The sequence below is a fragment of the Kluyveromyces lactis genome (assembly GCF_000002515.2).
Source record: "Kluyveromyces lactis strain NRRL Y-1140 chromosome F complete sequence".
Lineage (NCBI taxonomy): Eukaryota > Fungi > Ascomycota > Saccharomycetes > Saccharomycetales > Saccharomycetaceae > Kluyveromyces > Kluyveromyces lactis.
Genome location: NC_006042.1, coordinates 744155 through 767538, shown reverse-complemented (window position 1 = coordinate 767538; position 23384 = coordinate 744155). Strand labels below are relative to the sequence as shown.

Sequence of the window (23384 nt, the reverse complement as noted above, 5' to 3'; positions counted from 1 at the left end):
GATATTATATATGTGTTGACACCAATCTACCGTTTGTCGATACGTTGTTGTCTTATTGAGATACGTTCAGAAGATGTCAATAACCAGTTCAATGAATTGAGCACGTCATCTTTTAGATCTTGAGTGCTTGAGTCAAACTGGTCGTCTTCAAATCCTAAGAGGAGACACATCTGGGTTAACTTCTTAAACCACTCACGTAATTGATAATTGTCCATGCTTATAGTTTTGATAACAATGGATAGCTGTTTCTCAATCTTGATAGAACCTAATTCGTTAAATTGTAGGGATAGAAACTTGTTCTCTATTATTGGACAAACATCTTTGACAATAGTGGTCAAAAGATTGTTGAAAGATGCTGCGGAGAGGACTTGTTTGTATGGGGTTAATAGTTTATTCCACTCTTCTACAAACTTGTGCAGCTTTTCAAAGTCTTCAAAATCCTGTAATGTGGATAAGAATTCGGTGTTTCTTTGGAACAGTACCGATAGTAGACGATGTAGGTTTTCTTGCAGAACATTTTGATATAGCATCATTATTGCCCAATTCCAAAGCTTCTTATTATTATCAAGGATATACTGTAGCACAGATAGAAGTTTACCTTTAACTAGCTCATGTTCATTATTGAATTTGAAATTATCAATCAAAAAGTGTGGATTAATCTTTATAATTTCGTTCTCAAACAAATCCTTAAATATCGATTCATTTGTAGAAATAGTGTTAAGGTAAACGATATAATGATGCAAATGCAAAACAGACTCCATATCTGTCTCCTTGAGGTTAAATGCCGCGAATTGCGATGTAAATTTGCTTTGCGTATCCATTGGGTAATTGGGCGCAGATATATATTTTTGCAATCTCAATGCCGGTGTTAACCTAGGTATTAATTTGGTCAAGCTTGATTGTACGAAACTGATTAAGTACTCATTTTGAATCATTTGGGAAATTGAATCTAAAGATTTCGTAACTAATTCAGTTTGTCCCGAATTTAGAGTCCAAACCAAGTAGGATTTTATAAGAATCGCGAGATCTTCCAATACCGGGGAAATAATCTGCTGATTACTTTCAGTATTTTGAGATAATGTAATATCCAAAGAATCATTTAAGTTCGGCATGCATGAAGTTTTCAAAGAACTCTTGAAACAGTATGTGGTGTAATGGATAGTCAATGCATGGAAAGTGTCAATATTGTCCTGCAATTTTGAATTGAACTTACCGCTGGTAAGGCATGGTACAATCTTGATTGGATCTACGGACCCATTAGTGAATTGTAACCACTTCATAGAGAAAAACTGGCAGTACATTGACCAGTTTTGCAAGAAATTCGAAAATTGTAAGATAATGGCTTGTAAAGTCCTCATGTCATTATTATCTTGCAATGAAGCGAAGACTTTATCCAACGAAACATCATCAGTGAAGGTGTCCCAAATCAAACAAGCTTGTAGATCAGTCTCTAATTGAACTTTTTGCATGATCTCTAACATGAAATCAGTGGAATAGCTTTGCAAAATAATCTTGGAATGGTCGTTTATCATCGTAGAAACAATTTTGAAAAGGTGTAGTGTGGATTTTGAATAAAATAATGGGTCCCCGGAAGTATGTGTCATTAACGTCCTGGATTGTTGTGCAATGTTATCACATATATATTTGGAGTAAAGATCTATTCCAAGATCCGAAGCACCAATTTTTGGAAATAGTTTGAAGCATTCAGTCAATGTGCCAACATCCACGTCTCTTGTGGCTCTGGTAAACCTATCAGAAAATACTTTGCAGAGATGAGTTTTCCACTTGTCTATAAGCTGAACCGGTGGATCTGGAAGTTCACTAGTGGGTACACACCGCTGAACAAACTGCGAGTGTATTATAGAGTCTGGCAGCTGATCAATCTCATAGATACATTGGGCTATCATTGGGTAATTTGGTTCCTTCGTGTCTAATGCATCATTTATTATTTTTAGGTTATTCTTCAAAAGTTTGACAGAATCTACAAAATCTGCCAATTGATTAATATGGTCTGCTTCATCCTTGATGGAATTAAGCCTATTGGAAATTGATATCGATTGCACGTTAGAATTAGATAGAGATTCCAAGGCTTCATGGAAAAAAGACAATGTTGATGTTAAATTGGTCTTCCCTAACTCCAAGGACCTTACCGATTTGTTAATTTTATTATTTGAGCCTTTGATATAGTTGTTTAAAGCGTTAGAAGTCTGACTATAATCAGCTTCTATCAAATGAAGTAGCTTTGGTAATTGTGATTTGGTCGATAATTTGCCCGATAGATTCTCGAACTTCGATAGTTTTGAATCGAGTTGAAACTCGTCAATTTCCATAGTATTGAGAGTTATATTATCTTGAGAAAGAAGCAATGATGCAATTGATCAGTCACACAGTGTTTGGTCCCTATTCTTCTTGCATTTATAAGTGTTCATTTATATTCTTTGACTTGCCAAATATTTGGAATCATTGAATGATAGATTTTCAGTTGGAAATTTAAAGTTTGACGTGGTGAGAAAATGCACAGGTATAAGGGACTTAATAGAAATTTCAGATTATTTTAGAATTGCTGATACATAGTAGTACATAGGGAGAAACAATGAGTGTAAATGAGGATTGTCAATCCTTAAATCAATATTATATATATATTAAAAACATTTTTTCTTTGTAAGTGTCTTTCGCTTTGCTTTTCGTTTCCAGTTTCTGAATCTTTTCAACAGTATTTCCGTCCAATAATTTCAAGATTATGCGATGGAGACATTCAAAGAACAGACCAAAGTAATTCATGATCAGAAGACAGCCATTTCGTAGTGTAAGGCATAGTCATTCACAAAGAAAAAGATGCAAAAGGAATAGGAAATTGAATTTCCCACCTGTCTTCCTATATTCTCATGGCATAAAACCTTTTGGGAAAAGTCCCTTCCCCTAAAATTCTCTTTTTAAAGAGTTAATACTTGTATTTTATTAAAACGACAATTAAGAGATAGTAGTTGGCACTTATATTAAAGCAGGTAAGGTTAGTCGAATAGAGAAAAAAATTGCTTGCCAGCCAGTGGGCTACTCATTGAAAAGAATCGAAACAAAACGAATAGGGGCGAATAAGAGTATAATAAATTTGTGACAAAAGAGATTTTTAGAAGCACCTAAGGAGTAGAAGAGTGAGAAGTTTAAGCAGCAACTGGGTGTTCTTCTTGAGCTTCGGCTTCAGCTTCTTCGTCATTCCATTGTTCTTGGTCTTCTTCATCCAAGTAAGCATCATCGAAGTTTCTGATGGACAAGGATGGCTTAACAACAGCAGAGTCCAAAGTCCATTGGTTTAAGGCACTCTCAGCATCGATAATGATTTGTTTAGACGCTTCGTAACCGTCGTAAGCTGGTCTAGTCTCACCTGGAGTAACTGGAGCATCATCCAACAATTCCAAAAGAGCCTTACCGTAACCTGCGATCAAGGCCAATTTTTCAGAATGTTCAATGACGGAATCGAATTGGTAGTTGAAAGCAGCTCTTAATTTTGATCTCGTGATGTTAGACAATTGAGCTTCAGCAACAAGAGATTCAGCTTCAGCACGGACCAATTCTTGCTCCAAGACTTCAATCTTTGGAGATTGTGGGTCCTTGTACTTCAAGTAGGCAATCTTATCAGCGATCTTAGCTCTTCTTTCACGAGATGGTTGAACAGACCCTTCAATGTCTCTAACAGACTTCAAAGTCAATCTGTATTGATCGTAACGATCGATGAACTGGTCATCCAATTCAGACATTTCGTAAATCAAAACACCCAACTTATCGGTGATATCAGAAACGTCATCGTCATTTTCCAAACCCCACAACGACAATTGCTTAGCAGCATCTCTACGTTCGTTAGCAGCCAATTCAATAGAACGCAACACGTTTTTCTCAATCTTCACTAATTGAGACAACTTACGTGAAAGTTCAGGACCAAACGCACCAGCTGCGTTTCTTCTGAAACTGTAAGCTAAACCACCCTTACCGAAAAATCTGCTCTTGGTAGAAGATGGTGGTGGTGGTGGATTCTGTAAATCAGAGGCAGTTGGTGCCCTGGTAGTCCTCAAAGAATATGTTCTGTGCATGGTTGTAATATATGGTGTCTTTATCTTTTTTTTTAACTATTACTCGATCAAATGAACTCTATATAACTGAGCGTATGTTCAATATTAATAGCTTGCGTGTTATTATCACAATAGTAACCTTACTTTTAAATATAGAAGTGTTATATATATATACAAATAAATTACCAAATGCAATGGCAATTCTCCTAAAAGTGGCCGGAAGTTGCTTTGGAAAAACCTTGCTTCCATTAATTTTCCTTTTTACCCTTTTCCCTTTTTTTTATTTCTGTTTGTTTTCGTCGAAAATTTCATTTTCCATTTTGAGCAAAACCTCGCTGGTTCATAGACAGCAGCAGAGGAGAGACGAAGTGACGAAGAGGTACCGGTCGACAGCCTTGCTGTGATGCGAGACTGCCATCCCAGTAGCTGGCTAGTGCCAGTTATAGGTGTATTAGAAAACTGACTTCAAGAACTCACGCTGTTGCCTGGTGTACATTCATGCGTCCGCTCTCAGGGTTAATGCTTATCAGTATTGCAAGAAAAAAAAGAAACCGAAAGAAACTGTGGAATGGAGTGTTCTATACTGGGGAATATGTCGACCGCGTGTCCATAAATGAAACTCAGCGAATGATTTTGGCTGAGAGGTCTGATACCTATTGGATAAGCAATTTAAGGTATGTGAGCCTTGGTTCCCTTAATTTTTCAGGTGTGTTGCTTTTGCTGTCGGTTGATAGAATTATCCGGCTGTAACATTGTGTAGTATTATGTTACTTAGTATCTGTATCTGTATCGAATTACGTATGGTGAGCTGAATAGTGAATAGTGACAGCAGCAGTGGCTGAGAACGAACGCACTGATGAAAACTGAAAAAATTCAGTCACGTGACTAGGATGTCACCGTTGATAATGGCATTCAAGCGTCTTTCCCTTTCCTCATCCATCTTTCTTGTATTAATATGCTCGTCTTTCTTGATGCGCAGTTTGCTGTGTTCTGAAGGTACTTTGAATTTGGGATGCGACCAGTCGCAATCTTTACCCAGTGGACAAAACCCTACCAAGTATCTGGGGCAAAGTACCTTTTTGACATGTTTCTTCGTGCATGCAGGTCCCGATGGACAGAACCCCATATTATAATCCTCACATTCTTCTAACTGACTCTTGTGATCTACGTGCAAGTATTGACACTCCGGTGATTGTGTACAGTACCCGTTCTTGGTGAAGAATACACACTCGGGCATCTTTCTTAGGTTATACTCGTGTAAATATTCACATTGATCGTTCTTCTTGCAGAGACCTCGGAGCCAGTGCTTACAAACAATCTTGTTCTGAAATATCGGTAGCACATGCTTGTTTGGACAGCGTGCTCCGTTGGGACAGGATTTTATCCCCTCTCTTGAATTATAGTATTGGCATACCGGTCTATCTGGATCTAACGAGAACGAATATTCTTTCCGTAGAAATGGCTCGAAATTAAACTCGTACTTCGAGGTATCTGGATGAACTATACTCATTAGTTTAAACTCCCTTATCTCCTTGACAACCCAGTCTAATGTAGCCTACCAGTCGTTTATGAAAATGTCTTTGATGATTGGTAATTAATCATGTTACAAGCGAGTTACACACAATAATTATTTTACTAATTCTTAAATATAACGTTATAGGATATTCTGGGTTTTCACATGAGAAAAAGTCACGTGAACTGAATAAGGTAGCGTTCTCGGAACCAATCAGACGTTAAGTGCAGCTAGCACAAATGTCAAGATGAATGAGACTTTGAAGCTGGGTTTGTCCCAGATCAATGTGTTCAAATCAATCCTCTCACGGCCGATGGTCACAACGTATTTGGAAAGAGAACGAGTGCTGTCACTGCTGATAACTCCCCTGTTCTGCAAGAATTGTAACCCAACGAATCCAACCCCGGTGATGAACACGAGAAGACTTGATATCTTACCAAAGATAACACCGAACACTAGACCTAAAATTGACCCGTAGCACATTTGTCTGTAGTTGACTCTTCTTTGCTTCGAACTTATATCAACACGGCTTGGCAATCCAAGCTCTTGTGGTAGATTCGTTCTTTGCTTAACATCAACAATTGAATCGTTCATGATATATGAGCTTGGTTGCATCGAGTGCAACAACGATCCACCACCGACTAATAAACTACCGCTGAATCCAACATAAACACTTCTTCTTAATGGCACGCCAAGGTTTCTTGCTGCTGTTCTGAACATCTTTCCTAATTCTTTACCTATTATGTCGATTGGTCTGTCTTCACTCGAGGATATAAAACACAATTCTGAGTTGAACTAAATGAGACTGATTTCTAACCGAATTTCTTCGTTATCGAAAGATTAAATTATAAACAGTGATTTTGTCTACGAATTGTCGTTTTCTTAACTCAATAGCAATTTGCACGTACTTCTCAATATTTCTTTATATAGCCATACTGACGATGGAGCCTGCGACCCTTTTTTTTCAACCGATGTTGAAATTTAAGAATCATACAAAACCCAACATGCTGAAAAGAATAGGATTTGGGTGACAGTCATTATAAAAAAGAATATATAGAATTGTCAGTTAGAAAGTGATAAGCGGCAAGTTATCAGTCAAGTAGTACCTTTATTACTATTTTATATGTAAATTAAGGCCTCCTATTTGGGTTGGAAATCATTTGTCGTTTACTGATATATACGGAAACAATTCTATGTTCGGTGAAAAAGACGCGTAGATATAAGTATATACATAACTTTTACCGTGATGATGATGATAATGAAGACGATAATAATGATTTGGTGATGGTGAGTCCGTAAGGATGATAGTGGTCACTTTTTTTCAACTTTCTGCGATCTTCAACTTCGAAACGTAATCCTCTAATTGTTTCCAGTTCATTTCCCTCTCTTTTTGACGTCTGTTGTTTTCTTTCAAACTAGATATGTAAAGTGCGTTGCAATTTTCGTATAAGACATTGTTCGTTTCAAGGAAAATTTTCAATGCTTTGAAAGCCATTGCATGAATGGCACGATTCCATGAGCCGGAATTTATGGCTTGCTCGACCATTAAGTACGGATCTTCACCATTATCACCATCCTCTAAACTCAACGGATCATTCTTGTCCAGTTGTGAGGTTAGTTTGTATAGGGGCGGGAAAATTATAGGAAGTATCACTTCCGCATTTTCAATACAGAGGTTTAAGAAGTATTCGTTGTTCCAATAGCTTAGCACTTTCTCTGCTACTTGGAAATGCGGCGAAGAAATACACTTTGCTAATTGAACGAACAATGGCACCTCTACCTTGATAAATTCCAGAGGCTCAATTACTTCAAAGATATCTTCAATCTCATTTAAAAACATAATTTCCTTAGTAGAGTTGATCTTAGGCCAATAACGTAGTAATCCCATGATAACTTCTTCCGTAAGCAGAGGCTCCTTTTCCAAAAATTGCACAATACAGTATGCAAGTTGCGGATGGTATAAAGAAAGACACCTTACCTTGTGTAGTGGTATTAATACTCTGACAAGGAAAACTTTATGTTCCTCCTTCAAAGGTAATGCGAAACCGTTGATGATGGAACCCATAATTTCCAATAATTCTGCGATACCATTGAATCGTTCAGTTTCGTATGTGAATTGAAGGAAAATATTGTTGATCGATCTTCTTATAAACGATCTGAGGGACAAAAATTTCCCATATATTCTATGCAAAGTGGTTTTCAAACAATCTCTTTCTCTGATGTCTTCACTGGAAAATAGCTCCAACAACTTCAAAATGAAGTTTTGATCGATGTATTGTTTTGCGATCTGATGATTGAAATCTGGTGATTCAACAAATCTTAAAAAGAATTCATAAACATATTGCATGTGGGGCCATGCTAGCTCATTAACCGGTTCATCTTCATCTGGATCGAAAACATCACCTACTGGATTTACTTGAGGAGGAATAGGTCTGAAAAGATTAATCTTGAACATGTTCACCACATGCTCATACATCTCTTCAGTATAAGTGAATCTGTTTGTAACAATGAATTCGATCAACTCCTGTAAAGTTACCCTCTTAATTTCCTTACCTTGAATATCGAAACTAGGATCATTGAAGTCAAACATTGTGTTACATTGGTCGACCTTAGTAATGAATAACGGAATTTGTTCTTCTGGCAGGACCTCCTCGAACCTTGGTAATTTTACGATTTGGGTATAACGAGATGGTTCAAATCTAGAAGAAGAGTGACGCTGAGGGGTTTTTATCATTTCAAGGTCGCTGTCTGCATTGAGTTTAGTCGGGGTTGGTAACCTTTCAAAAGAATGAGACGATCTGGGTATTTCTATGGAAGTTGGCGAACGCTGAGAATCCTTCAATACTGTAGTACTACCGGTAGCACTGGATGGAGTATTCAAAGAAGCCGGCTGAGCTTTTGGGCTTGTAGGAGGCGGTGTTACTTGAGCTGCAGCTCCTATTAAAGTAGGTTTACCAACTGCATTGGAATCTGCTTTCGTTATGTTAACGGATGGAGTCCTTGGCACACCATCATTCTGATTATTGTTCGCAGAACTACCGCTTCCGCTGGCGTTACTATTACTGCTACCATGATTATTATGGTTATTGCTACCCGACTTCGAATCTACTCTTCTAGAGCTACCGGCATTCGATCCGGTACTTCCAGATCTATGGCTAGTCTTATCTAGTGATGATCTTGCAGAAGAACTACCCGAAGTACTGGGAGATCGCTTTGAGTGTTCCTTCTCTTTTTTTTCTTCCTTTTCCTTATCCTTCCGTTTTTGATTAGAACTAGAAGACGTACTTCCCGTAGTCTTCTTTATCAACTTTTGCTTGAATCCACGCATCATCTTGCCGTGTGTAAGTATTGTATCAAACAGACACTTTCGTTGCTAGTTTTCTTTTTACCTCTGCGTTGCTAAACACCTTAATCAGGATAAAGATTTCTTATTGGGATTTGACAGGACTAATCCAAAATTGGAAAATATAGCACAAGCAGACCGGTCGAATAGAGCTCAACACGTTTTTTTCTTGATTCAATTCCTTCTCAACTAATTGAGAACTATTCTCTTTCCAAATGTATCTCTCTCTATGATCTATGATCTGTGATCTGATAAGATAAATATATTAATAGTAAATTAATAGTAATAATTATGACCTGTTTATGCAATCACCGAAAAAACAAAATACCGTCTAAAGTGTTTATTATCCGACAAACAGGAAACAAAACCGGTATTTTATCAGCAATTGATAAAAATGTTTGAAATTAACGATCTTGCGCGTAAATTCACTTTCCGTACAGTAAAGACAGCAGTTGTAAAAACAAATCCTAATAAATCCATATATCACACTATGATTGTTTCTATTTGAATTTAAACCTTTTCTGTTGTTATTTTGGTTTTGAGTGAAAATCGGAAAGGGGCAGTCAGGGTAAGGCACAATTGGGATCACACTTTCAAAAATCTGAAGGAAAAATCCATCCAAGTACTTAATCACGTGATCGAATAATGTTTTTATGCTGCTTTACTTCGTTTATATCACTACTAAGATTATGAATACGATTAAATCTGGTATAGGGGCCTGCAACACTTAGATTATGAATCAGCTGTCAACCCATAAGATAAATGGATAAGGAGAGTGATGCTCAAGGTCCTCACAAATTGCCATTTAGTATCTCTATCATGGTGAATTTCTGCCAAGCCTTCAGTCCCCAAACCCTAACATACGATATCAAACGTTACCCGGACAGAAAATGAAGCGAATCTTAGCATTGCAAGTGAAAAATTCCACGTTCTGTGGTTTCATCCCAATTAGATAACTTGTTGCTTCAAATCTGAGCAATCGCCAGTGGGGTGGGATTAGCACTAACGGCTGCCCAACAGCCGTCCAACGGTCAGATATGGCTTTGGAGGTAGAAGATATCGCTATTCATTATACTAAGATGTTACTCGCAATGATGTTTTCTTGCTTTGACAGGCGTCAAGCAATTAGTATAATGGATATCAATCTCTTGAATTAAAAAACAACAAATAGAATGATATTACTATAAGGCTTGGATTCTTGATGATGAGTTATTCTTTTGCACATTTGCTGAATTGTTATCTTTAATGAACGATAAAATCCTTTATTCAGAACCGCTACTCTGATAAGTTTCTTTTGAGTCCTTTTGAAATCATTATTATATTAACATTACTATGTTGTAGAAATAGGTATACAGTATATATGGCACGGAACTGCTACTCTCAAACATTAGTCTCTTTTCAGATGCGTATTGTTTTGAGACTCTTGCTTACGTCTTCTGACCGTTTCACGCTTCCAAAATTCATCTCTATATATCTCCCAACCTTCTCGAATCTCAGCACTAAATGCTTTTGCATTGAGCACTAACTTAACATCCACAGCTCCAAGTCTGGGCAGACATCGTATAGAAAGCGATGACCAAAATGCATATATCGAGGTGTTTGTAGCTCCCATCGTGATCAAAAGCTTCATATTCCATTTTGATACTCGACGAATGATAATACGTATTGTATCCGCATAGTTTTGTAACCATGTACTCTTCACCTTCACTAATTTTACGTTGAATTGTCTCATCCCTTTATTTGCGTTGACTAAAAACCGTCTTGGTATTACCATGGTTCTTTTGTATTCACCGCTAAGATGAAACAATACTATTGTCACTGAAATGAATATCAATAGGAATTGCAACCCTATTCTATATAAACCGGTAACCTGATCATTGGAAAAATACAATTCGTAAAAGGAAAACGCAGCAATGCCAGCTAAGCCCGCAAGAAACAAAGTGAATTGCCATTTAAGCATTCTTTGCTCCTTTGATTGGTGTCTTAAATCGTCCTCCAGAATTAGTAAATTGCGAAATATCATCGATATTGGAGATATTTCACTGCTTTTCACATTTTTGCTCGACGCTCGACTGCTCGACCTCCTTCTCCGGTTAGTTGTCGGCGTACCACTAAAAGATATGTGCCCCCTTTTACCCCATGGGGAGTCTGTGTATTCAGATGATAACGACCCGCCATATGACGTTGTTGTATGTACCGGGGTAGATGTCAGAGAAAGTTTTAATTCTGGAACTGAATCATCATCACCATCTCCCATGATTCTTACAGTATGAAATATCAGACGCTACGAGCTTTATAATTGTCGTAATGAGTAGTTCGATAAGCCAATTCTGATACGTTACTCGCAAATGGTTCACTCAAGAATCATTAATATGATTGCTAAATGCTTCAATTGAAAAATAAAACAGTCTCTTTAGGAGAAGATTCAACGTTCAAAAAGAAAGTTATTCCGAAAGTAAGCTTCACACAGGGCACAGAAATGCAACGATATACTAATTGGCAGATCAAACAAACCTCTCACTTCTCAATTACTTTTATCTTTAATTGCCAATGTTACTGCATGCATGAAATGTGAAAATAGTTAAATACATATGATCGTTAAACTCAATATCAAAAAAAACTAAAAAATGTTGAATATCGAAACCTTTAAAATATGTCAACTTTATATCAACATTGGATTCAGGAAACTAGGCGATACTTTGTAGTAACAATTCTTACGGGACGCCAGAGTTCGGTAGATATATGTTGGAATATATGGATTATGTGCTACGGCAGTTTGAAGAATGCACGTCATGGAATAAAGATAACAGTTATGAGAACATAGTAGGAACTAGTCGGAATATTCTACAGTTTGACATTCCGACTGCCTTGAAGGTTCAAGTAAGTAACAGGGCCACACCTTATTCTTACAATACGTTAGAGCTAACTAACAATAAGACAATCAATGGCTCTTTAACATATTTATACACCAATTGTGAGAACTTAGATCAGTTTATCGAGGGATCTTCATCAGTGCATTTGCAGCAAATGACTCAAAGTTTCCGGTACATTGAGCCCTACTACCATCATTATAAAAATAATTCCAAGTTAGAAGTACCGAAAGTGCCGGAATTACCGATTTCTTTAGCGTATGGGCGAATGTTTTATCCTTCTAGCTCGTTGGAGGCAATGTACATCAGGCGGTTTCCAAATTACTACCAGTTCATTTTGAAATGTTCAAGTTCCAAGAGCGGATCGAGCATCTTGACTATGTATTTGCAGAAAAACACTGGGATAAATTGTCAAGAACTCATATTTTCTACCAATGAAGCTTTGCTAGGTTACAGGTTTGTGCATAATTTTGTTTCAGCTGGTTCTAAATCAAACCTTTCACTATACAACAATTCAAGCCTTTCCATTGGATCCGAAATATGGTGTGCATTATTGAACCTGAGCCCTGGATGCTCAACTACTTTAAGATATTGTTCTCATGCTACTAACACCGGGAAACCATTGATTTTCACCTTGTCTCTGAATCCATTATACGGTCATGTTTCTTCTACCTATTCAATCAAGACTCATGAAAACCTTACATTTTGTACCAAATATGATTTCAACATCTATTCTATACAGTCAAATTTAACACTAGGAATGGAACTGTGGAAAAATTCATCATCAATTCCTGTAGAAAGACCATCAGAACCTGTTGAAACAATTGAGGATTGGCCCCAATTATCGCATGACAAGACTCCAATGTATTACCATCTATTGACGCGAACGGAAAATTCCGGTGCTTCTTCCCAGAGACTGTTGAAAGATTTGAATCTAACTTTCCAGTCTTCACTGCAAAAGATAAACAAAGAACGTAACGTCATCGAGAATTTCAATGAGAGATATAGCGAAGCAAACTTCACACAGGTATTCAAAGTCAGCACATCTTTACGTGACATGAATTTGCGCTTATTGTGGGAAGGAAAAATCAGGGGATTTTTAATATCTGCTGGGGCAGAACTCACACAACCTCCTGAAATCTCCACTAACGGCCTTGATTCATTGGAACATCAAAACTGGTCATTGATTAGCCCATCTAAGTTCGGCATACAGTTACAGTATTCAGCGTAAACTTCATGAAAACATATAATGCATTATTTATAAAATACATAAAAAGAAGGCTTGCTTTCACAAGATTTGCTTCTTTTGTCTTTTACTCTTAAAGGTCTGTTCATATTCTTTTAAACCTACTCTTAGCCGTTCAGCCAATTCTTTATCATCATATGCGTCAAGTTGGTACCAGAGGTTGTATCCGCTGAGCCTACTGCCTCGGTCGATGATAGATTTCATATAGAGCTGCACTCTTTCCTGAGGATGGAAACTATTTAGAATGATATTGGAAAATTTCTTTGGAATTCCAGTTAGTTTGAGTGTAATAGATGAAAATAATGGATCGGGACATCTAGCATCCTCAAATGGGTTATAGTCTTCAGGTTTGATATGATCTTCTTTGTTCTTTTTCTTGTTAAGCTCTTTTAGTTTGCGAGTCGTAAAAAGTGCAACTTCTCGCCTATTATGAACCACAATAAAGGATAAAAGATAGCTTTCTTCACCTTCCAATTGTTCCAAGATTGAATATTTTGGTAGAAGGAAACGAACATTGGCATTTTCAACATATTCAAAAACCATATCAGCACCATTCGAATACTTCTGCTGGAATGTTGTCAACTGCATTGCCTTTTCCTCCTCTTCCTCCTCTTCTGTTTTAACTTTAGAACGTCTCCTATACTTTCTTTTTACGCGAGGAGCAGCGACCTCTCCTTCGGATTTGATGTCATCAGGAGGTTTATCACTTGATACATCTGTATTAGTATCTGCTTTCTCTGAAGTTACTCCATCATCAGTATTATCTATGCTGTTCTTTGTTTGACTTGTATTGTCTTCATTATCACTTTCATCACTACTAGAACTATCGTTATCACTGTCACTATCACTGTCACTGTCGCTGTCGCTTTTATCCGATTTATTTTCATCATCTTTAGAGGTGTCCTGTGCCGTATCTTCATCAGGTTTTTTTTCATTACTCTTGCTCATAGCAGCGTCCTTTGGTTTTTCGTCAGGTTTATGTTCTGTTGTACTTTCAGGAGTTTTCTGGACCTGCTTTTCGTTCATATGCTCATTGGAAGCCAAGTCTGTATTCTCAGTAATGTCGTTTTTCACACTTTGAACATTTTTAGATATGTTAAGCCTCTGTATTGGCTGGTTTTTGTTCACATCCGTTGATTCTTGAGCGTTGGATTCGTCTAATGAGGGCGGTTTACCATTTCCAGAATTTTCGGTGCCAGGGGGAAGGTTTGGAGTTACCACAACATCTTTAACTTCTTTAGCAGCAACTGCAGCCTTTGGTAAAGCAACTTCAGTTGGTGTTACATCTTCACTTTTTTCTGTCACTTCAAGCTCTTTTACATCTTCATCAGATTCCCCATCATCAGTCACTTCAACTTCTTCAAGCATTGGCTTCCAAGTTCCACTGGGAGGAGGCATAGCCTTTGCCTTTTCAATATATTTCTTGAACTGAGTTATTTCAGCCAGACTTGCCTGACCACCTGCTACTTTAATCATCAAATCGTTCAATTGCTTGTCGTTTCTAGCCATCTTATTCAAATTTAAAATCATTACTTGTTCTTCGTATGGTTTAGGCCTTACGACAGCTTTCATTTTCTTCTTCTTGACATTACTAGTTTTACTTATTTTTTTTTTAACTCCTGAAGTATTAGCAGCTGCTTTAGCCTTTTCCTCTTTCTTTAACCTCTCAGCTTCAAGTCTCTTTGCACTTTTCTTGTAAGGCTTTCTCGGCTTCTTGACCTTATCTTTATTTTTCTCTTTCTCTTTCTCTAACGCCTCTTGTTTCAGTTTTTTTCTCAGGAGTTTACGCTCTTTCTTTAGCCGTTTCTCCTCCTCCTGTTGCTTCTTTCGTACTTCCCTATCTCTCTTCTTTGCTTCCTTAGCTTCATTCCATGCCCTTTCAACTTCATCGTTCTTCAAGATGAACAACCGTATTGGAAACTGATGCGGTCCGCCTTGCATCATGCAATCGCATAGCTTATTCATTTTTTCTCTTGCTGCAGACTGGTCGATAGAGTCAGGATCTATACCCTCTTTCTTCAATTCTTCCTTCTCTTTAGTGTTCATATACTGCTTCGCCCAATATAATTGAAACATTTCACCTTTGACCCAAGTCCTCCTACTACTTAACAAAGAACTGTAAAGTACAGCAGAATCTTTCACAGATAGTGGATACGTGAAGGTATCGTAACGTGGGGGCTCTAGAGAGCAGGGAAGGTCTTCTACGAGGTAATATGGCCGCGATTTATCATCCCCATCTGCCAAACCATATGTATCAGTTTCATAATCGCTATTACTGTCCTCCTTGGCTGTATGTCTTCTACCACGTTTCTTGGACATTATCACTAGCAATGTACAAAGCACCTGCAGCAGTAATATAATTTTACAACCTTTTGCTAATGCTTTTCTCTAGATGACGGTACATTAATATTCCACACGTTAAAGTGTTTGTAGAAAGAGATGTCTTTATTCTTTTAGTCAAAATGTTATGAAATACTTAAAAGAAAAACAGATCGATTTTACAATTAGTATTCATTACGTGAATTGCAACACGAAGGAGTTCGTGGAAAGATACCAGTAGAATGTGCTGGGGTTGCTTATGAATGGCCCCTTCTCAATCAGCAATGACATCAGTAATTAATTTCGGGGATTACGTAGATGATACTGCAGATTCCCTTCTTAACGATGACATTAATCCTTGTACAAATAACTCGAAGAATTTGTCAACAAAGAGATTAAGGATTCAACATTCGGAATTGAATGAATTTCAACCAGGAGCTGTCGTAAAACTGAAACTAACAAACTTCGTTACGTATGCATTAACAGAGTTCCATTTGTCACCATCGTTGAATATGATTATTGGTCCCAATGGTTCAGGTAAATCCACTTTTGTATGTGCTATTTGCTTAGGTTTAGCAGGTAAACCTGAGTATATCGGAAGATCCAAGAAAGTAGAAGAATATATTAAAAATGGGACAGATGAAGGTGTGATCGAAATAACTCTAAAGAACTCAAGTGCTCTTTTACATTCTGACTTTAACATGATCAATACTGATGATGACGTTGTCCATGTAAAAAGAGTTTTGAGTATGGAAAAGAAGAAATCCAAATACTACATTAACAACAAGGTGGTAACAGAGGAAGTTGTAAAAAGTATGGTACGAGTATTAAATATCCAGCTTGATAACCTTTGTCAATTCCTTTCACAGGAGCGTGTCGAAGAGTTTGCTAGGTTGAAACCTGATACGCTACTAAATGAAACAATTCGATCGATAGAAGCAGGACTTCTCGAGAAACTTTCTGAACTGAAATCATTACAAGCTGAAGGAAATGAACTACAAATCGATTTGGGGGCCAAAGAAAACAAATTGAAAGAATTGACTTCTTCAAGGGCAGCTCTTGAAAGCCAGGCTCATGCGCTCGAACTCTATGAAGAGAAGGCACGTGAATTAGATATTCATCAGAAGTTACTAAACTACACGTACCTTAAAGAACATAAGGAGAAAATCCGTGGTCTCAAGGATAAACGTAATGCTTTGAGGAATGAAGTGAAGACGATGGAAAATGAATCGAAGCCATTTAATTTATTGGGAGTTCGATTGACTGCAGACGAAAATAATTGTAAAAGTGACATAGATGATTTGAGTAGAAGGCGATATTCCGCTAAAACGAGTTTCAACAGTAGCACAGAAAACATTCAAAAAACCTCCAAATATTTGTCGGAATGCGAATCTAAAGTGAATTTCCTTACAACCAGAAATAAGTCTTTGAAGGAGGATATAAAGGTAAACGAAGAGAAGATTAAAGCACTGGAAGAAGAGAGAAACAAAGTTGTTTTACCAGATCCAGAAAAGATTCATGAAGTAGACGAGAATTTGAGTACTGCTTCTGCGAAAAGATTAAAGTTAAACGATGACATAGCAGATTTGAAGGAGAAAAAAGCTAAAATACTATTCATTAGGCAAGCAAAAGAAGCGGACATGCGGAAGAAGCAAAACGACCTTTCAAGCAACGACAATCTCAACATACTCGATGGATTACAAAAAAAAAATAATAGCACCGTTTTCTCAAAACTAAAGAATGCCATTCTCTATTTACGATCTGTGAAGGATGCTAAAGGGAGGGTATTTGAACCAGCTTTGCTATCGGTATCAGCCGTGGACGAAACATTCGCAGCTTATTTACAATCTTGCATTGACTTTCACACTAGCACTGCTCTTACCATGATAGATAAACATGCTTATGCGAAGTTTAGTGATTACCTTGTTGAGAAGTTCAACGTGAATATAAGAGAGCTATCTGATCAGCCTGTAAAACCAAGAATGACAAGAGAAGAACTACGAGGATTTGGATTCGAAGGATATTTAGTCGATTTCATCAAAGGAGATGAAAATGTCATAAAAATGCTCTGTCAGCAACAAAAAATCCACATGATACCCGTTACCAGACGACCTCTTGGCAAAAGTCATTTAGAAGCATTGAAAAAAGTTGACAGAAACGGAAGGATTCTTTTCCCAAAATTCATAGAAGGCTCTTACATCCATAATATAAATCAGTCTGAGTACGGTAGAAAGCAAATTTATTCTAAATCTGTTCGTATCAAAATGCATGCTGATTTCTACAAAGCATCTTCAATGGGGCGTTCCGATATTGATGCCATCAATTTATCAATTAAGAAATTGCATGAGGAGGTAGTCAAGCTTGATGAAAATCTAAAAAGTTTGTCCACTGACATAGCTAAGAAAGAAAAAGAGATAGTAGAATCACGCCACGTAACAGATCATTTGAAAACTCAGCGCTATGAGCTTGGGAAAAGTTCTCGACTCTTGCAGCAATATGATGTCAAGATCAGTAGATATCGCCAGAAAGTCAACGACAACAATGAAAAGCTAAGAGTAGATATAAGAGACAGCATAAAAGAAGCCAGTAACAAGTTACAAGAGGCACGCGAGAGCGAGAGGAAAGCTTTACTTCGTTTACACCCCATAACCATACAGATGCAAGAATTTGATATCGAGATGGCGACAAAGAATATGTATCTCCTGGAATTACGTACGAAAATTGATTCCATATCACAGGTGTGCAGGTCTATGGAAGAAGCGCGCAATTTGAAAAAAGAAGAGTTCATCGATGTTTCTGAGCAATACAAAAGTATCAAAAACACAGATGAGTTTATAAAGTGCTCGAATGCAATCGAGAACTTCCCAGAAGAGGAAAAGGATGTTCTCAACGAAATTGCGGTAAAATATAATCAAGAAAATCAATTCAGCTCGATTCATATCGAAAGTATTATAAATAGGCTTTCAAGTGAACTCTCTATGATCAACAACGACACTTCTGTCATTGACATTCTAAAAAAAACCAACGAAGATATATCTATACTGGAGAAAACTCTTCCTCATCTACGAGCCAAGCTCGCATCTAATGCTCAAACAATACTTGAAATAAGAAACTCCCTAGAGCCTAGGTTGGATGATATTGTGAAACAGATCTCTAAGAAATTCTCCCATCTTTTCGCATATGTTGGGAGCGCCGGTCAAGTGGAGTTGAAGAAACCTGACTCTTTCAACGATTGGTGCATTGAAATAAAAGTCAAGTTTCGGGATAACAGTGAACTACAACAGCTTAATCCTCATGTACAATCGGGTGGAGAAAGGGCTGTGTCTACAGTTCTTTACATGATTGCATTACAGCAGTTTACCTCGTCTCCATTCAGAGTAGTCGACGAGATTAATCAAGGTATGGATCAAACCAACGAAAGAATCGTTCACAGAATTATGGTAGAAAATGCCTGTGCTGAGAATACTTCCCAATACTTCCTTATTACACCAAAGCTTTTGACGAATCTCTTTTATCATGAGAGGATGAGAATTCATTGCGTCTTCGCGGGATCTTGGATACCAGACCCTGCAACCGATCCACAAAGAACTCATTTCGGAGAAACTACGTCATATATTTTATAAACAACATCGTTCTACATTATAGATATATAGTAAACGAAAATTACCATTCATTGATACACACTCTCTTTCTTTGTCTCTGTTTAATTATCAACCATGATTCTGACATCCGTCTAAACTGCCTTGATTTATATATTTTTCACATATCAAGAAAAGAAGTAATCTCAACTAACGCTGTGAGAGTACAACATTAGTGGACTTTGACAATAGCTGCAAATCCTCGAGCGATGTTCAGAGCTTCAGTGTTGGGCAGCATTGAAAAATGCACTAGAAAATATTCGTCTTTGTCAAAAGGAAAACTTGAAGGTATACTGAATAAATCCAAGAAATCTCTTTTTGTTAAAAAACCTGTCAAAGATGTGCATCCTAAGTACCCGGTAAGGACCAGGTTTGCTCCTTCTCCAACTGGGTTTCTTCACATGGGTTCATTAAGAACCGCGCTTTATAATTATCTACTAGCTAAGAATACAGGTGGTGAATTCCTATTGCGATTAGAGGATACTGATCAGAAAAGACTTGTACCTGGTGCAGAACAAAGTTTATACGATGCTTTAAAATGGTGTAATATCAAATATGATGAAGGTCCTGGCGTTAATGAAATATATGGTCCCTACAGACAAAGTGATAGAACCAAAATATATCAGGAATATATTAATACTCTTGTGGAAAAAGGAGATGCTTACAAATGTTTTTGTTCAAAAGAGCGTCTTGATGCATTAAGAGAGTCTGCACAGAAATTACAACCACCAACTACAGTGAGTTACGATCGTCACTGTTCAAAACTATCCGATCAAGAAGTAGAAGCAAATTTAAAGGCAGGTATTCCTTTTACTGTGAGATTTAAATCTCCAGACAAATATCCACCATTCGAGGATCTTCTTCATGGCAAATTGGACATACAACCACAAGTAAATCCTTTGGATATCAGATACGATGATCCAATCCTCATGAAATCGGACAACTTGCCAACTTATCACTTTGCAAATGTTATAGACGATCATTTGATGAAAATTACACATGTTATTAGAGGTGAAGAGTGGCTTCCGTCCACACCAAAACACACTGCCCTATACGAAGCGTATGGTTGGACACCACCACACTATGTACATATCCCATTGTTGACAACTACCAGTGATAAAAAATTAAGTAAACGTAAAGGTGATGCTGATGTCCGGGCGATGCGTGCGAAGGGCATTTTACCTGAAGCTTTGATCAATTTTAGCGCACTTTTTGGGTGGGCACCTCCAAGAGAATTGGCTTCAGCTAACCACGAATGCTTTAGTCTCGAGGAATTAGTGCATATTTTTGATTTAAATCACTTGACGAAGGGAAATGCCAAAGTGGATGACAAAAAATTATACTACTTTAATAAGCACTATCTAACACAGAGGCTACAAAATCCGGACCAATTCGAAGAGCTTTTAGACATCGCATACGATTTTATGAAACCCAATTACAAGTCATTGAGCAAAGATCATTTAAGAGAGGTTTTAAAGTCTATTGGAACCCATTTGACAACGATTTACGATATTGATTCATCTTTTTACAATTTATTCAAAGATCCTACTTATGTCAATGAGAATGCTACCAATTTCTTGGAGAATCATAACACAGATGATGTTTGCAGGGTACTATCATTCCTGAAAGATAAAATCTCAGAATCTAACATCTCAGACCTCATCAAAACTGCAGTGGAAGAATTATCCGTACCAAAGAAACTTATTTTCGAAAGTGTTAGATTTGCTCTTGTCGGCTCAATGCCTTGCGTTAAACTTCCCGTCTTGGTGAAGATTCTTACACCAGATGAATCTAACAGAAGAATTGGTAACGCATTAACGCTGATCAAATCGCGTTAATATAAATACTACATATTAAATAGTTACTATTCATGTATATAGCAATTTTCTATCTCTCGGGGTTCATGTGCGTGAAGGTTAGGAAATTTCTCGAATAAGCAAGAAAATGATATAAAGTTCAAGTAATATAAAGGATACATACATAAAAGAAGTTGGGAAAACACACACAACCTTTGTAGGACGGCTTTCTGTTCCAAGAAAATGGTACTCCTATCTACTCACACTCTGACAAAGTACAGCAAACAGGAATTGTAAAATGTTTGCTGCCATCGCCTCCGGGAACCCCTTACAATTATCCACTGAAGTACCTAATTCTAATGGTTTGCAGCATACAATAGTATTATCATCAACAAAGCCAAAATCATACTCACATATCACTTTGTTTATACTACCAAACGTAACATTCCCTCAGGAATTCCTTGCGACAGTGTATTTTAAACTAAATCCAGCGGAGGACTTCAAATTATTTGGATACTTGGGTAATGAGAAACCGAGTGCAATTTTTAAGGTAAAACTTCCACAGGCCAATGTTGGGAATGGTGTGACAGCTAACCCTTCAGATGGATTAGGTGAAATTGATATGGAAGACGATGTAATGACAGATGACCTCAATGGTGCCAACGCAAATCACAATATTTCGCAGTTAATCATAGGAATTTCCATTGAACCAAGAAATGATGCCACTGCCAAGCTTGAGCAGTGGAAAGCGGAGCAAGCTGCATTGAGTTCGAGCGCTGGTGCCGGTGCAATGGTACTATCTAAGAATTCTGTACAAATCCTAACTGCAGGAGCTCTTGCGAAACAATATCCTGTGGTAACACAAGAATTGGCTGCGAAGATCGTTCAGCATGCTTATAATTATTTAACTGGATTTGTCGATGCTCAAGGGAACGTCTCCATCAAAAGGTTTGATACATGGTGGGAAAAGTTCAGAGTAAGGTTGCAAAACGATGCAACTTTCTTGGATGAGGTTACAAAGGACTGAGACTACCGTTATTTAAATAAATTACATAGACTTTTCCAATTTAAATTCTATCTAATAACGTAATGCCAATTTATGTATTTCGCTGTCAATCACTCATAGCTCATCGGCTATTAAAGTGTCATCATCGTCAAAGAGTCTCTCTTTTAGTCTGGCAGCATTTGGGTTACCGAAAACTGCATGTCTGCTTTTGGCTAACTGATTATCAAATTCCAGTTGATCCACATCTCTTTTATAAATATCATCTTTCGATTTTTCATTGCGCACTTCAATCTCATCGATTAACCAATTCAAGAAATCAGAATCTATTTTGACACGGTTTTTGAAACGTGTCTTTATGAAACTGATGCAATGGAAGAAGGATCTGAGATGAAGTTCATCTAGTTCTGGTGTTTGTATTATTGTTGTTAATTCATTCACCCATTTTTGCACTGTCTTCATGTCTTGTTGCACAGTGTCAATGACTTGTTCGTTTTTCTCATTATAAAATTTGGCAATGATTTCTAATATCTTGATCTTAGAAGATGGGTCTTCAATTTGGTATAAGCGCCATAAAACGTCATCTTTTATGGACACATATTCTGTGCGGCTCAGCAACACGTCAAGTATAGATAAAAACCTCTTGATAAGTAATTTTGAGCCCTGAGAAGCTTGAAGTTCAGAAAGATGCTCGCACAATTTAAAGGTGGTCTGTGGATATTTTTCATTCACGAAATCAATACTTGGTGGATTATTCCTTAACGAACTGACGATTATCCTAGCAGCCAGCTCTCTAATTTGAATAGAAAGAGTATCGTTGAAAGAAAGATATTCTAATAATTCGAACTCATTTGACAAAATCTTGAAACCTTTTTTATAATCATGTGCAAACTCAACTAAGTCATCAAGAAGAGTCTCAACTTCTTCCCACGTCTTCTCATCTGGTGACTGCATTAAGGATTTTATTTTGGCAAAATCTTCAGAAAATTCGTGCCCCGCAGGTTCATTAGAGGTTGCTTCAGCGTTATCCGACACCGCTATCTTAAGATCAGTTTCTTGCTGTAGAATATCGCTCTCTTTTTCAGCATTGTTCAATTTGAATCCACTCTGCTCATTTTCCAAATCCTCTGAGGTTTCTTTCAATTCAGATTCAGATAAGGTCGAACCTTCTGCACCAAGTACCAAACCCTTCACATCTTCCTCCTCATTACCAATGTTCTCGGATCCTGGTTCAGGTAATTTAGCTTCCCTAACACCTTTCTCTAGGCTTACTCTAATATCAAGTCCTGGAGGTAGTCGTTGACCAGGTCTGATTTCTTTCCATTCTGTAGAGGGTACAAATCCTATGGGATAACATTCTTTTGTATTGCAGACCAAATGATCTCCAATAACTAGATCTGATTCAGCGTCTTTCTTAGCTATGTTAGCGTCATTATTAGCTTCCACTGCAGCAACTGTATTTGCTGTATCTTTTTGTTTCGGATCAGCATTTGAATTAGATGGTGTTAGGACAACTTGAGAAACAACCAGCCTAGAAAAAAGTAGCACCGTCAGCACATATATGGCTCTGTTTACACATTTGACTCTCATAT

The 23384-nt window shown here is 37.5% G+C and overlaps 12 protein-coding genes and 1 non-coding gene across 13 annotated transcripts; 5 read left to right on the top strand and 8 right to left on the bottom strand.

Moving 5' to 3' along the window:
• Positions 1–26: 26 nt before the first annotated feature.
• Positions 27–2330, bottom strand: COG4 (Golgi transport complex subunit COG4; the record flags this gene model as incomplete). Its single annotated transcript, XM_455451.1, has 1 exon — positions 27–2330. The coding sequence occupies one exon, from the start codon at positions 2328–2330 to the stop codon at positions 27–29; it is 2304 nt and encodes a 767-aa protein (XP_455451.1).
• An 831-nt stretch (positions 2331–3161) lies between these two features.
• PIL1 (lipid-binding protein PIL1) lies at positions 3162–4085 on the bottom strand (the record flags this gene model as incomplete). The annotated part of the gene is made up of 1 exon (XM_455450.1): positions 3162–4085. The coding sequence occupies one exon, from the start codon at positions 4083–4085 to the stop codon at positions 3162–3164; it is 924 nt and encodes a 307-aa protein (XP_455450.1).
• An 856-nt stretch (positions 4086–4941) lies between these two features.
• On the bottom strand, positions 4942–5574 carry YTH1 (cleavage polyadenylation factor RNA-binding subunit YTH1; the record flags this gene model as incomplete). The annotated part of the gene is made up of 1 exon (XM_455448.1): positions 4942–5574. One exon carries the CDS (start codon positions 5572–5574, stop codon positions 4942–4944), a length of 633 nt encoding a protein of 210 aa, XP_455448.1.
• A 216-nt stretch (positions 5575–5790) lies between these two features.
• Positions 5791–6297, bottom strand: FUN14 (Fun14p; the record flags this gene model as incomplete). Its single annotated transcript, XM_455447.1, has 1 exon — positions 5791–6297. One exon carries the CDS (start codon positions 6295–6297, stop codon positions 5791–5793), a length of 507 nt encoding a protein of 168 aa, XP_455447.1.
• A 601-nt stretch (positions 6298–6898) lies between these two features.
• RTS1 (protein phosphatase 2A regulatory subunit RTS1) lies at positions 6899–8908 on the bottom strand (the record flags this gene model as incomplete). Its single annotated transcript, XM_455446.1, has 1 exon — positions 6899–8908. The coding sequence occupies one exon, from the start codon at positions 8906–8908 to the stop codon at positions 6899–6901; it is 2010 nt and encodes a 669-aa protein (XP_455446.1).
• A 1204-nt stretch (positions 8909–10112) lies between these two features.
• Positions 10113–10213, top strand: SNR50. The gene has a single exon (XR_002633607.1). It is a non-coding gene; the product is annotated as a snR50 (small nucleolar RNA).
• A 94-nt stretch (positions 10214–10307) lies between these two features.
• SPO7 (Nem1-Spo7 phosphatase regulatory subunit SPO7) lies at positions 10308–11177 on the bottom strand (the record flags this gene model as incomplete). Its single annotated transcript, XM_455445.1, has 1 exon — positions 10308–11177. One exon carries the CDS (start codon positions 11175–11177, stop codon positions 10308–10310), a length of 870 nt encoding a protein of 289 aa, XP_455445.1.
• Positions 11178–11662: 485 nt separating this feature from the next.
• MDM10 (Mdm10p) lies at positions 11663–13021 on the top strand (the record flags this gene model as incomplete). The annotated part of the gene is made up of 1 exon (XM_455444.1): positions 11663–13021. One exon carries the CDS (start codon positions 11663–11665, stop codon positions 13019–13021), a length of 1359 nt encoding a protein of 452 aa, XP_455444.1.
• A 57-nt stretch (positions 13022–13078) lies between these two features.
• On the bottom strand, positions 13079–15355 carry SWC3 (Swc3p; the record flags this gene model as incomplete). Its single annotated transcript, XM_455443.1, has 1 exon — positions 13079–15355. One exon carries the CDS (start codon positions 15353–15355, stop codon positions 13079–13081), a length of 2277 nt encoding a protein of 758 aa, XP_455443.1.
• Positions 15356–15618: 263 nt separating this feature from the next.
• Positions 15619–18978, top strand: SMC5 (DNA repair ATPase SMC5; the record flags this gene model as incomplete). Its single annotated transcript, XM_455442.1, has 1 exon — positions 15619–18978. One exon carries the CDS (start codon positions 15619–15621, stop codon positions 18976–18978), a length of 3360 nt encoding a protein of 1119 aa, XP_455442.1.
• Positions 18979–19202: 224 nt separating this feature from the next.
• On the top strand, positions 19203–20831 carry MSE1 (glutamate--tRNA ligase MSE1; the record flags this gene model as incomplete). The annotated part of the gene is made up of 1 exon (XM_455441.1): positions 19203–20831. One exon carries the CDS (start codon positions 19203–19205, stop codon positions 20829–20831), a length of 1629 nt encoding a protein of 542 aa, XP_455441.1.
• Positions 20832–21087: 256 nt separating this feature from the next.
• On the top strand, positions 21088–21816 carry OPI10 (Opi10p; the record flags this gene model as incomplete). Its single annotated transcript, XM_455440.1, has 1 exon — positions 21088–21816. One exon carries the CDS (start codon positions 21088–21090, stop codon positions 21814–21816), a length of 729 nt encoding a protein of 242 aa, XP_455440.1.
• Positions 21817–21909: 93 nt separating this feature from the next.
• SIL1 (Sil1p) lies at positions 21910–23382 on the bottom strand (the record flags this gene model as incomplete). Its single annotated transcript, XM_455439.1, has 1 exon — positions 21910–23382. The coding sequence occupies one exon, from the start codon at positions 23380–23382 to the stop codon at positions 21910–21912; it is 1473 nt and encodes a 490-aa protein (XP_455439.1).
• Positions 23383–23384: the final 2 nt, after the last annotated feature.